Source organism: Pyxicephalus adspersus, chromosome 7, assembly GCF_032062135.1.
Source record: "Pyxicephalus adspersus chromosome 7, UCB_Pads_2.0, whole genome shotgun sequence".
Classification (NCBI taxonomy): domain Eukaryota; kingdom Metazoa; phylum Chordata; class Amphibia; order Anura; family Pyxicephalidae; genus Pyxicephalus; species Pyxicephalus adspersus.
Genome location: NC_092864.1, coordinates 41,262,615 through 41,277,391, shown reverse-complemented (window position 1 = coordinate 41,277,391; position 14,777 = coordinate 41,262,615). Strand labels below are relative to the sequence as shown.

At 37.1% G+C, this 14,777-nt stretch overlaps 1 protein-coding gene across 1 annotated transcript in view; it reads right to left on the bottom strand.

Moving 5' to 3' along the window:
* GALNT5 (polypeptide N-acetylgalactosaminyltransferase 5) overlaps positions 1-14,777 on the bottom strand; it is a 32,398-nt gene that overhangs the window by 4,189 nt on the left and 13,432 nt on the right. Inside the window, exons 2-9 of the mRNA XM_072418173.1 lie at positions 12,249-12,415; positions 10,335-10,454; positions 9,488-9,623; positions 8,100-8,219; positions 7,138-7,255; positions 6,368-6,691; positions 4,704-4,784; positions 2,882-3,040 (exon numbers count right to left, since the gene is read on the bottom strand). Of these exons, the coding sequence (XP_072274274.1) occupies positions 2,882-3,040; positions 4,704-4,784; positions 6,368-6,691; positions 7,138-7,255; positions 8,100-8,219; positions 9,488-9,623; positions 10,335-10,454; positions 12,249-12,415 (1,225 nt within the window). The remainder of the gene's footprint in view (positions 1-2,881; positions 3,041-4,703; positions 4,785-6,367; positions 6,692-7,137; positions 7,256-8,099; positions 8,220-9,487; positions 9,624-10,334; positions 10,455-12,248; positions 12,416-14,777) is intronic.

The following is a 14,777-nucleotide window of genomic DNA, read 5'->3' as shown; positions in this document are numbered from 1 at the left end:
CCATAGTCATATGTCATTACCACAGTCTAAGGTCAATTTTGAAGGGAAGGCCGATTAAACTAAGGAAACTGGAGTGCCTGGAGGAAACCCACAACATACAAACTCCTTGCATATAGTGTCGGGGCCAAGATTCAAATATGTGAGCTAAAGCTGAAAAGACGAGAGTGCTAGCCATTCAACCAACCATGTTGCCCATAGATCAGATGGTATAAACATGGATGCTCAATTCATAAGGCATGGTGTTTCTACAAATCCCTATGAACAGGGTCAGTTTGAGATAATTGAGGACCTTGGGCAAGATCCAATTTGGGGGTTCTATTAGACAAATTCTGCTGACCCTTTACATACCAGAATACACTACTTCCTTTGTTTAGTTCTATCTTTCTGGTTTTATTCACCAAACAGTCAAACAGACTTTTTTGCAAGAGTACATTGAATTCTCATTGTAGTAACATTTGGATTAGTAAAACAGAAAAGATTTATTTCAATAAGATATGAAAAATATTAGTCAGGAACCTATACATTTTAACCAAAGGACTGGTTCACTTTCCATTGTAAGTGGGAATAAAAATGCCTTTAAATCTAAAGTCAGTGAGAGTATAAAATTACATTACATCAATGGGAAGATAAAATGCCCCTGTGTCAGTAAAAAGTATAAAAAGCAAGATAAAGTAAAATATACCACATAGTTTATGGCTGTATAAATGCCCTGGTGTTGGTAGCTGGTTTGAGTAAAATATGCCCCAATGTTGGTGTTCAGTAGGAGGTAAAAATGCCCCTTCCCCAGTTATTGTCCCCAGTATAAAGGTAACTTGTGGGTTTAAAGAAGAGGTATCTTGAAGGTTAGTGTCAGGATTACAAGGAGGGTAATGTGAAGATAGGGTGGGATAGAGTTAGTGTTATGGGGAATGTTAGTTTTTGTGTTAGAGAGGGTTATTGCCAGACATTTGGGAAAGATCAATGTGGGAGCTACAAGGTCATTAATGTTACAAGGAAAGATTAGTGTCAGTGTTACAGGGAAAGTAATGTAAGGGTTAAAAGCAGGTTTAGACTTACAGGAGGGAACAGTGTTGGAGTTACAGAGAGAGTTTGTGTGAGTGGTATAGGAAAGGTTTATATTTTTAGGGTCAGACTGGCCCACAGGAGTGCTGGGAAAAACTCTGGATATCACCAGCCATATGCCCCCCAAATTTTTTTTTACCCCCTGTGGTAGGGTCCTGTTAACTTACAAAAATGCCACTGTGGCAGGATGCCAGTTTTGTTAGTTCTGGTTAGCCCTTCTCAATCCCCCTAGTGGGCCCCAGGTCCCCAGTCTGACCAGTTACAAGGAAAATAAGTGTGATGGGTAAATGCAAGGTTACTGTTGTAGTAATGGATAGTTTTAGTGTTACAATGTGAGTAAAGTGGGTTACAGATAGGGTTAGTGTGAGTGTGAAAAAATGGTTAGTGTTACAAAAGGGGGTAATGTGAGGGCTATATGGAGAGTTAGGGCTTCATTTATTAATGTTCTCCAACATAGAAGATAGATTTTCATGGGAGAACCTTGGTGATCAAGCAAACCTGGAATGGATCTGGTCCAGAATTGAAAATATTTGCCAACTAATAGCAAATTATTTTTTTATGAAATCCATTCTAGATTTGCTGGATCATCCAGGTTTACCTATAGTCTATCTTCTCCACACTTGGAGAGCCTTATTAAATCAGGCTCTTAAGAGTTAGTGGTGTTAGTTTTGTAGTTACAAAGAGAATTAATTAACTTTAAATAATGTTAAAGTTAAAGCAGGACTAAACTAAAAAAGTAATATACACACCTTTACTTCCGCAGATCCCTTAAACCTTCCGGAGCTTTCCTGGATTGGGTTCTGTGCCGTCCTGTAATCCGCCTTCGTCCCAGCACAAAGGAAGCGCCATGCACAGCCATCTTTTTTCTTCGGTTTACGGCTTCTGCCTTTTTCACCCAATCTCGCACTGCACAGGTGCGAGATTGCGTGACATAGCCTGTGGTAGATGGGGAAAAAAGTGTGCCAATCACACTGTGCATGTGTGTAGCATTTTTTTTCCCATTGAAGAAAAAACTCCTGTGCAAGTCCAAGATCAGTCATGCACAAAAGTAGCAGCCAGAAGCCTCCTGGGATGCATGACATGGTATCCCAGGGGGCTCAGCACTTTCATTCTGTCTTTATCAAAGAAGGGGATTTAAACCCCCTCCCCAAAATAAAGAAGGTACATTTTACCTTACATAAAAGGGTTGGCTACCCATCTAGGTAAAGTAAAACTTCTTGTGACGGGTCTGCTTTAAGGCAAAGGTTAGTGTTCAGGGTTGCTCCATTGCTCTTTGTGTTGGGAGTTTTGCACTGAAAACTACCATCATCCCAGCACTAATGCACTGTATAACCTTTACACATTTATTATTATTTAATATTATTAATAATAAACAGTAATTATATAGGGCCAACATATTACACAGCGCTGTACATTCAATAGGAGTAAAACTAACAATGTTTTAGCTGAATTTAGGCTTTAGCATGTAATATTGCATATTTTGTAAGATTCCTTCATACACATGACACAGTTGGTAATCTGATCTCGCTGCCAGCTTCACTGAATGTAAACTATGGTTGTGAGATACATGTTGCATCACATAATAAAATAACTGATGCTTGTAAGAAACACAGATATTTCACAGCAATGAGGAGTGTTTGGTATCTTTATCTAAATAAAGTTAGCCTTGTCCAATAATTCCTGGGGGTGCAGCAGCTTACTAGAGACAAGGTCAATGCTGCTTAAAATAGAGTCAACATCAAGCAAATGCAGCGCGTCCTCAACCTTCTCACTCTTTTTCTTCTCTATCCTAAAGTTGTGTGAAAATGTATATACTTACCAGTGATGGCTGAAACCCAGTCAGAGATTTGTGTAACCACCGGAGGTTGTTGTTCATATTGTCACATTGCCATAAAGCCAATTTATCTTTGTCCCCAGGGGCGATGCAGAGATCCCTCTGTTTAATTTGTCTTAACCAGCTGAAGGTAAAATGCTGGTTCTGTATTTGGAAGAAAAAAAATATTCAAATTACATTCAACATAATAAAAGAATAATAAAGTGTCTATTTATAAATGTTTTCACCTAACTTTTACCCAATACATTTAATAAGAAGAATGCATGAATCCTGATTAAAAGTTGATTCATACATTTTCTAACAGACCTCTTAGGGCTCTATGTGTAAAATATTCCCCTGTCAATTTATTCATAATATTAGTTTATTTCCTATTCATTTCCTATTGGGACAGATGTGCACTTTTGACAATTGTCCACTAGGTGGCAGAACGAGTCATTGTTTTAATAGGAACTGAAAGGAGTAGAGTAGAGAGATAAGACCATGGCCTGATTTATTAAAGCTCTCCAAGGCTGGAGAGGATACACTTTCATCAATGAAGCTGGGTGATCCAGTAAACCTGGAATGGATTTCTTTAAAGTTATTTGCTATTTGCTAGCAAAAGTTTTGAATCCTGGCCTTAATCCATTCCAGGTTTGCTGGATCAACCAGATTCACCGATAAAAGTGTATCCACTCAAGCCTTGGAGAGCTTTAATAAATCAGGCTCTATCTGTCAGTGAATTTCAAATGAATTGACTGGGGAAATATTTTATAAATAGAGCCCATAGATTAGAATAAGATACACTTATGATGTAATACCTCCACCATTCTATAATAGCCAGTAACTTAACCAAACATTACATTTTTCATGAGAAAGATTACATTTTAGGGGAAGTTATGGTGGCCATACAGTGGTTGGTGGCAACTGGACCATGTACCTGGCATATTACCTCCACACATATCTACCAACCCTATCAATCCACTTGACTACTACTCACTCCAAGTTAAAATAAATCAGCGGGTGCAGTCCCAACAACCAACATCCAATGAAAGCACTTCCTACTGTTTACAATAACAACAGGCAGACACATTAGAACTGTGTTTGTAAATTGTAGAGAGCACTCCCATTGGTTGCTGGGTGGCAGGGAGCACTTCCCATTGATCTACATTAGGCTTAGGATCCAACCTTTGGATTTATATTAGGCTGTTGCTGGATACTGGAATAGTTCACCCTAATTGGATTTTAGGATATATAATAATGAGCTCACAAAATCTTTGATTGGGATTTTGTGCCAATCAACAATGTCTAGATACTTACCCCAAAATGGTGTCAGAAATATTCAATATATGGCCACAGGCATGTAACACCTCTTTAAATGATGAAGTTAAAGTTCCATTGAAGGTACCATTAATGCAACAGCATTCAAAACATTTGTGAATTGTAGCAACAGTTTGGTGAAGGGCATTTTCTGTTCCATTACTACGCCATAAAAACGTGGTTTGATAAGTTTGGTGTGAAGGAACTTGAGTAGCCTGCAAAAGCCCTCTCCCCAGCACCTGGACTGGAACGCCCATGGTCGCATCCAACACAAATGTTCTATCAGCTAAATGGGCCCAAATTCCCACTGGCACAATCTAAAACCTTGTTCAAAGCCTTCCTAAAAATTGGAAGCATTCAATCAAGGCAGGAAACAATACCATATCAAAGGTCATCGTTTTAGAAATAGGGATAACTAACAATTCATACTGCTGTGATGGTCAAGTGTTCTCAAACTTTTAGCTATACATTACATCTACTTTGAAAATAATTAAAAAATAGTCACACTTACCATTTTACTGGCATCGCAAGTATCAAGGGTTAGAGAGGAGTTTTGCAAAGAAAGGCATTTGCCCAGGGCTACGTTTGCTATCTAGGAATAAAGGAAACGCACAGTATATAAATCTGACTACATTTACCCAACAAAATATAATACAGCAAAAAAAAAGTCATAAATACACTTTACAACAACCAAAGTGGAAGATTTCATTGAACGGTGGATAATCAGAGCTGTGTTCTGGTGCGCTCTGCTGGTAATCACCGGGAAATACATGAAAAACATCAGGAAATACAAGAAAGAGCACAGACCCATCTAGGGAACAAGTTGCTTACAGTAATCAGATTGTTGGAATGCAGAATAGAGAATAAAACTTTTTTAAGTTTTGGATACAATAAGGGTATGTTGAAACCTCTAATTTCTAATTGCTAGAGGATTTGCACACCATGACATAATATCATATGCCTATTTGTTACCATGCAGAAATGAGTGCTAAAGTCTTATAAATCTTGTATAGACCCTAAAATAAATGTATCCAATACACAAAACACCCAAAGACAGACACACCACAAAGCATCCATAAGTAGTAGATGCCCATAATATCACAATATAACCATATGTGCGGATGCATAGAATATAATTACCATCAGAGATGTATAACATCAGAATGACACATGCAAAGCAAGATGTAAACAAAAGGAGGAAGGAAAAAATAGATACACATAAAGATGTTATAAGATGAACCCCCTTTTCATGCTAGGGCAGAAATAGAAGGAACATTTTTCAATAGGAAAAGTGACAACAGAAGATTTTTCTCACTCATTAAAGATTAATCTTTAACTTCCTGTTGTACTTCTAGAAGATAAAGGAAAGGAAAATTTTCTTCATAGGATGCAGACAATAAAAAAACTGACCAGGGTATTTATCTGTTCCCAAATCTAATAAAATGTCAAATGAGTACATTCCAGGTGCACCAAGACTAATGTTGTGCATATTCATACAGTATATTGCCTTTAGAAAGTAGAAAAGCCCTCAGTAGAAATGTCTGTCTCCTGCCAGCATGCTGCAGAAAAGATATATTTACTTCATGGACCTGATTTATTGAACCTTTCCAAGGCTTGTGAAGATACACTTTCATCAGTGAACTTGGGTGATCCAGCAAATCTGTAATGGATTTTTTCAAAAGTAATTTGCTATTTGATAACTATTTCACTATATAGCTTGGCAATACTCATGCTCTGTGCTGATTTGATAGCTCTAGTTGTGTCATAACTGGGGGTATGTTGGACCTTGGCAGAGAGGACATCTGCATTGATAGCAACCCATGTTGGCTCTTTGAATTCAGGTGTCTCAGATAAACAGTTTATCTGAAGGTTGCAGACTGTCAACAATGTCCCTAATTACTAGGTAGTAGCTTAGGGTTGTCATCCTGCAACAGGAAGGGTTATTGGCAGAAAATCTAGGTAAACCTACTGCAATAAATTTAAAAAACTATGTTTGATTAAGAAACCCTTACACAATGAGACATGATGCCTAAAACACTGGAAATGGATTTTGGGTTTACATACACAATAAAGCCATCAAAAGAACTCCCCTCTTTACTTTCAGTGGTTCACTCTCTAACCTCACAAACAGCTGGGATGTGCAACAGATCTGCAAATGTAGATCCTAACACTTACCACACCAGAAGCTCTGACCAGAGGGGCATCCAGGTCTGGAAATACGTTATCTAGATACCACTTAAAGCTTTTGCACTTCAGGTTCCTCCTGAGTTCTTTTTGCTGCGTCAGGTCCCCAATGTTGGAAATCTCCTGTAGAAGGTGGTATCCATGACCATAAAAAAGCTCCTTGTACTCATCCAGCCAGACTTCGGCTACACGAGCCAGATTCCTCTCTACCGTTTTTACTCGATCCTTAGGGAATGAGTACGGGTTGTCGTTCCTGAAGATGTGGCCCACTCTGGAACATGGGATAATCTCAATCTCTCCACCACACATCCAGATCTAAGAAGGTAATCGACAAGGTTATTATATTTATTAATAAAACATTCTTTGTATTTAAAAAAAAATGCATTGTTTTAAATGGAATGCCAGATATTGCCTCATCTCACATTTGCATGAAATAAGGAAGTGCTCAATAGTACAGCATGGGGAAATTTGGGCATTGATAATACCACTGTTTAGGGTTTCAGTGCAGAAGGGACATAGTACCCAAGAAGTTAGGAACTTACTGGATTTCTGGCCAGGCAAGCAGGTAATTTTCTGTATTTTTTCAGAAATATGAAAAATTGATTTAATAAAAAAAAATAACACCAATTCATGCCAATAAGGCCATTCATTTGTGTTGTTTGTTACCATGATTGATATATTTATATATATATATATATATATATATATATATATATATATATATTTATATACATAGGTATACAAACAAGCTTAAAACATACCTTAAATGATATTTCCATGTTTTCTCCTCCCCATACATCCAGTCCAGGGTCATAGGTACCAAGCTCATAGAAATATTTCTTATCAATGGAAAACAATCCTCCAGCCATTACTGGACACCTAAAATAGCAATAAAAATAAATGTAGTACTGATAAAAATGAAGTTCGAATTACAAATATCACTATGCAGGGTATACAGTATTTGGACTGGTACTTCCTCATGTGAAAATACAGCTTTTAGTGAAACACCATATACTAGATAAGAAGCATAATGAGTATTTATCATTGTGTTTACCCTGAGAAGCAATTGTAGGCCCTTGGGACATCATAGTTTTGTGGGGCAATGGGGTGACCCATTATCTTGCCTCAAATGTTCATGCAGAAGTGAAGATAATTACAAGTGCTATGTTGCCAGTTGAAGACACTTTTTTTCCTACTGAGAATGTTGAGCACGGGAAAACCCTTAATGGTATGAAGTAGAACTCAAAGGCAAAATTTTTCTTATCTGTGCTAAGAAGATTTTACTTTATTTACCATTTAGTAACTGCTCAAAAACTGACGTAAGGTCTGTTTTACTGAGAGACAGAGCTACAACAAACATCAAACAATCTACCCCTTCTCCATGCTATACCTAAAAGTGTTTAAAAAAAGTCATTACAAAGAGTGCCACGCCAGACAAAAAGATAAATGAATGTGTTCATAGAGGTGTATAGCCAACATGTTTTGTGCTACTGGGTTCCCTTTGTCAGGGATGTTTGTATGAAAATAGTATTCAAAACTTATCATGTGGCTATTTGGAAGGGTAGCAGATTTGTACATGATTTGGACTATCAACAACATGAATCTGTTAGCAGAAGGGCAATTATTTAGTCGGGTCAGAGCTATACTTTAACTCCACGATCTGTTAATGATAGCTGAAGATGACATGATAAAATAGGATTCTGTAAAGGTCAGAAAAGCTTACTTTATTGGGTCCTTGTCTGTGATTTTGTTCCTCTGAAGAACCTCAGTAGGGATTGGTTTCCAACCAAAGTTCATCGGCCATGAAAAGACACCTCGTTGGAAATTGTCCACAGTCATGTAGCTAGAATTTAAATTTTAAAACAATGTACATTATTTTTGTACATTAAAGACTCAATAACAGTATATGTGTGTCACTGCACATGGAAATATTCATTAATACCTTTTGAGGCCAAGCTTTAATGTGCCAGTGTTCCAAACAATAACCTGTAACAACCATAATGGCAGATCACTTTCCTCTTGGCTTAAGACCAGGATCACACTACCATGAGTGTGTTAATATGATTCTTTTTATGCAGATTACCCCAATGGTACTGCACTAAGCATTCATTAATGAGGTGCAGTGCCTTTTTTTTATTGGCACACCAATGAGGACTTTGCACCGTATGGCAACCATACAGCAGTATATCATGTACCCAAAAAAAGGTCAGGTGAGGGTATGGCATTTGCTTATGTTTAAGCAGCACAAGATTCTAAACTCAACCTTAACTTTTAACCTCACTTTTAAAGGATACAAAAGCTCTCCACAACTAAAGATGTTGAGGTTTATTTACTTTATTTAAGGAACATAGGCTGTCCCAGTAGCAAAAAAAAATATCTCTTACAAAGGATAATTCACTTAGCTTAGTAAATAAATAAATGCCTGCTGACTGCAACTACCAAACCACCTACAAGGACAATCCTGTCATTTTTTAAATTTCCTTGCATGTAACTGGGAATTCATTGCAAAGTGAACAATCACACAAGGTAAGTGAACAGCCTAAATTAATTTAGTAAATCACCCCCAATAAATGTTTACCTTTTTAACCTGTGGCAAGAAAACATCTAACTTGGAGGCAAACCATTCAGCAAACAACCCTTCAAGGAGTGTCAGATGCCCGATCCCCCTTTGCCATTATTAAAGGATTTAGAAGTGGTATAGAGACCAATAAAAGGAACAAACACAATTAGATTTCTGGGATTTTGTTCTGTATAACTTAGTGTGCAGAATGCCATATTGAAGTGCCATATTGCAAAGAATAGATGTCTGAAAATTTTGTCATGGCAGATAAAAATAGAATGGGAATTTTTATTATTCAGATGCAAACTGACCTGTTCAGCACTTGAATATATACAATATATATCTAATATTTTAGAGCTGTATTCCTTTAATTACTATTGCAATCTAAACTAAATCTCTTATGGATCTTCAGAAAAACAGCAACCTTGTAAAAACATGTGAAAGGGCAGCAGAAAACTTTGCCTTACAAACTTCTGGAGGAAAAAGCACAGTTAACAACTTGCACAAACTATCCATAATTATCTAGAATAAAAAACAAACTAGCAGCTTACCTCATGTCCTTATCGCTTATCACCTCAATTACCGGGCAAGCTACTTTCTTTCTGTTTATTCGAACTTGTTCCAGGAGAGGCTCCAACCATCCAACATTGCACTCCACGTGTGAGTCAAGGAAAGTCAACACATCCCCTGTAGGAATGAATGGGCACTTTTATCACTCGGGATAGGATGTACATTGTATACAGACAGCCTGTATTGTAAGGTCAGAATGTTTACACATGGATTTGTATTGAATCTTCTAAAAGAGAGGCTAGGGACAATTAATGTCATGGTATGACAAGCCTGCAAACAGGCCTTTATAATAATATTTGGCATAGTCCCAATGATTTAAAAAATATGGCTCTCCAAACCATTACAAATTACAAGATTCCTTAAGAACTAAAAAGATACTCAATGGCTAAAGAGAATGCCAAAACTTGTTTCCTATTTTGGATAGAGAAAGGAAATATTTAAACCTTTGTCTGGTTTTAAAGCTCTCTGTTTCACCATTAGGAAGATCTAACCTTCCTATATGTCCGGCTGGTATTGAAAGAAAACGTATGAGGGTATCCAATGTTTTAAAGCTGTCACCAGAACAGAAGTAGATGGGGTATATTTCAATAAAGATCCATGTTCTGGCAACTAGTATCATAGGTGAGATAAGCAGATATGACTTTTGTTTGTCACAATAAAAAGTACTATAAAGAGTTCATATCCAACGCATTCAAGGTGTTAAACACAAATCCCCCTTTTTTGGGGTATTTTAAATTGCTGTGCCAAAGCTAAAAAATTTTTTCAGATGTCAATAATCCAAACCCTACATTGGTATCCAGCAATAGTAAGGAGTAGTAAGAGTGTTACCTGTAGCAATATTGGCTCCAGCAATTCTGGCTCGAATTAATCCATTCCTTTCCTTTAAATGAAGAATCCGCACCTTGGGATATTGCTTCATATACTCATCCAGGTTTTCTTTAAGATAAGCTACAAAAAAAAATAAATAAATGAAAAGGTGAAAATAGTAAAACAAAAAGAATTGTAAAAGTACTTTCAGCCTCATTCATACAAGTTGTAAAAAGACCTTTAGTGTAGTTACACAGCACATTAACAGAATCTCTTGTAAGTATTTTACTCTCCTGTCCTTGATTCCACATAATATTTTCCATGATGTTAGAGAGCTGCTTCAAGTCACTTACAATTCAAGTCACTTGAATTTTGTGCATGTGCACTTCCTATTAAATCCTATGGAGGGTTTGCACTCTGCTGTGGGCATTCCCCTGCTAGATCCTGGTACAAGGAAGCAAAATACTTCAAGTATATATAGAAGAATATAGTATATCTATATTCAGTCCAAACTGATCATAACTGCATATGATTACTTTTGAAATATATGTTTACCGTCTTATTTAGATTTACTAACTTTGCCTATATTTCACGTTTCACATTTTGCTTTGTTACTTGCCTGAACTCACTATATCTCCAAGCTCCTTAGTGTTTAAAACATTCACAAATGATAGATCAGTGTGGTTGTTTACATTCTCAACTGTAGGTTCTGCTATGCAGTCTTAAAAATGACAGTGTGTAAGGCTAGGCAGTTGTTAAAACAGCAACTCTCACACTCTGGTGACCCCATGCCCTTGACTAATAACTTATATAGCTTGGATTAGGCAAAATAAAGATTTGTATCAATGATCTTTTGTTCACAGAGGAACTGTAACTTTTTATATACAAGTAAATAGGGTAGCAAATGTATACTAAGGCAAGTTGATGTAAGACAGAGGAAGGTCAGACACTTTAATGAGTTGGTTTGCCTACAAATTCCGGAACTGAGAAGAAATTATATTTAATTCATCTTCTTTTTCCTAATTTACAGTTGTAGAAAAGGGGAACTTTTAGATTCCTAACGCATGTGATGCTAGAAAACGTGATAGGAAATTCAAAAACTCATTTGGCACAAGACAGTGGCTTTTTTAGTTTTCAAAGCAAATCTAGGCTTTTCCCAAGCAGCGCAAAGTTAACCTTAATTTCCCTCTCCCTAGCCACACATACTCACTTTTCTTATTCTTCCCTCCTGATGAAGCCCTACACATTTATTAAGTCACTAAGATCTTAGGACTTTTGCAGCTTTTTCCATGATACAACACTGGGCCAATCATCAGCACTGTCACATGAGAAGATTAGGGAACCATATGGTTCAATGCCTCATAATAATCAGCATTTACTCCATCTACAATGGGCCAATTAGGCTATGGGTGAGCAAAGCGATGGAGAAACTTCTGGGAAACAGAACATTAAAGCAAACCTGTTGCTTTGTCCTTCATGTGCAAAGCACATCTGCTATGAGATCAGCTCTGGAGCTTTATTGTATTATTAGTTGGGGACAAATTTTTGTACAACATGAATATCAGTAAGTCGATTTTAACTGGAGTCTTCATTTTTTGAATCAAATGAAAGAACAATTAAATAAATACCAAGCTACTAAATTACTATGATGCCTAAAAAGCATCAGCTCTAAATACCAAAAGGTGTAATAGCTGCAGATATCAACAGTTAAGCAAAACAAATGTTGACCTGTAGGCTTATAAAAAGATTGGTTTAATTATATCATATTGTTCTATTGTACACCAGACAGATCAAAGTAAATATTGTCACAGCACAATAAGACTCTATGCAGTTTTTTTTTCTATAAAAGCCTATAGGATTTCCACATTCTTTACCAGGACCCCTGCAAATAAACAAGGCACAATGTGACACATCTCAGCAAATTGCTTATTCTACCTTTTGTGCTGAAGTCATCCACTAAAATGATCTCTTTGATAAGTTCGGGAGGTGATCGGTTCAAAACGCTGAAAACTGAGCGTAGAAGTGTAGACCACACCTCATCCACAAAACAGATGATGATGCTTGTGCTGGGAAGATCATCATGGACAAGCTGGTTGGAACACCTGGAAAATTGAAATACACAACTGTGAAAAATGATCTCTAAGCTGAGCATTAAGAAATGGCAAAAGGAAAAAAGAAACAGAAGCATATTAAGGTGACCTTTATAAATAACTTTATATTATTAGTCCTCTTTTGTCATAGCTAAATAACTGTTCCATTGTCACTCCATATAAGAAGGAAAAAAACTTTTCTAAGATCCTGGCACAAATCTGTAAGAACGTTGGATCTTCCAGTCTTCCTCTTTAAGTCTGGCAGTATTTATATTTCCTTGGGGCCAAATGTTTTTTCTTTTTGACTGCTGTCCTTGATTGTTTGGAAGATTTCCAAACGCTCGATGTTCTGGTGACTGGTGCCACCTTGAACAAGAAATAAAACAGAGAGTAAATATAGCAATAAAAAGTAAAGGGACAGTAGACAAAAAAAAACAAAAAACATTTTTGACTACTGCCAAAGAGAACAGAACCTTGTGGTTATAGAGGGTCATGAAAAATGGACTATGAAGATGGTGGTGTGTTTCATAGATAAAGGAACCTTCAAGAATGGTGGTGTTGTTCTCAACGTTGATTGGTAAATTAAAAATTCAGATTGAATTTCTAGAAGGGTTATGCAGTCACCAAGATTCCTGCACTGTAATCCAATAGCAGTGGGAAACTCCCTGGTTTGCTGCTTCTCCGTGTATACTAAACTGCTGGTATATATCTGGTAGCATCAAAGTACACTGCAAGTACCAGTAATCAAATTTGGTGCAGCCAAACAGGCAAATATGATTTGTCACTTTTGGGAATTGTTCTGTAATGTCCCCAAAGCGCGTGCAGACAGATGCAAAGAATCGGTCCTAACTGGTACCATTTACCTGATTAAAAGCTGATGGGACCTCAGTTGAGCCCACATAGAACAGCACAGCTCACTGCAGGTCTGAAATGGCCCTTAAAGCCATTTCACATGCGTGATCTTAATGCTGGCGATCGTATTGAGTGTCAAAAGCACTAGGAGGCTTTCTGCCAGTCTGTGGAAATGTTCTCTCACTAGCAGAGCCAGCAAGCCACATTGCTGTACCAACACTATACAAAATTCTGCAACATTCAGAGCCAGTAAAGAAGTGATTCAGTGAGGTAAGATGGAGTTTTCCATTTGACATCAGCCTTACAATTGTTTGTTGTCAGCTATTAGTACTTTCACAGAGATATTTGTAAATACTATTTGTAGCATTTTTTTAACATAATGTTACTTTTGGGGCCTTCTAATTATTTTAATATTATTATGTGTTCTTAAATAAGCCTCTATTTTTAAAGCTGTCTTCCCCTTAAGCCCCTAAATTTTATATAATTTTCCCTAGTTCAGCCTAGCACCATAATTGTATATATATTCACTATATTTTCTTGTGTTGACTGCGAATATTCTGGTCTCTTGTTACAATCCAAATAAATACAGGTAGATTTACCTGAATCGTCTGTGTATGTTTATGTATGCTAGTCCAGAGGTCAGCTTTACAGGCTCCTCTGGGACAAAGAGGGATATCATTACTCCATAGAGTACTACAAAACTAGAGAAAAAAATATTTAGCAGCTTTACTTCCTGATCGATAATGCGCAAGAAGTTATCTTGAATTTAGATTTTGTTTCCTGACCTGGTATAATTTATAAAACATAATTCCCTAGTAGGTAAAAAATATAAAAGGCAGGGCACTGATATGAGAAGATTACTCTAATAATATCCCCAGCTATCAGCTTTCCATTCTGTGTACCTGTTTATTCTGGAAGTCTGACAATGTGATATTGGGCGAATTCCAAAAAGAGGTGAACACCAGTCACGCAGAACTTCTAAAAGATGTAGAACTGATCTGCTGAGGCCAAACTAATCCTAATGTAATCTTTCATTGTCTTTTTAGTCATTTCTGCTTTTTTGCAAATGTTTTCAAGAACAGGATTTTAAATCAAAGTAGAATTCTCACCAAAACATTTTAAAGCCTTAAGACGGGAATAGGGGGATATAGACAAATGTTTTTATATAGAAAAATAATCAATAGGGTTGTTGTTACATGATGTATACTAAAGCAACTAAATTTGGTCTGGGCTGCAATCTCTTGCCAAGAAAGGGTCCATGGTGAACTTTAGGTGTCTCTAAACTATGCTCTGCAGTGTTCTCCCTCCTCTCAATAAGGTTATTGTTCATTTGTCAGGGGGAATAGACACAAAACAGTACCGAACCCTTCCGAGAAACTGGTTCTCAGATCACTCTTCTGCAATGTGGATGGGCCCTAATTATGCTCACATGCCATGCAGTACCTGATGACCTGCACTATATGTAAGGGCAATAGAACCTTTTGGGGAGGGGGTTGGAAACAGGTACAATACTCATCTCCAC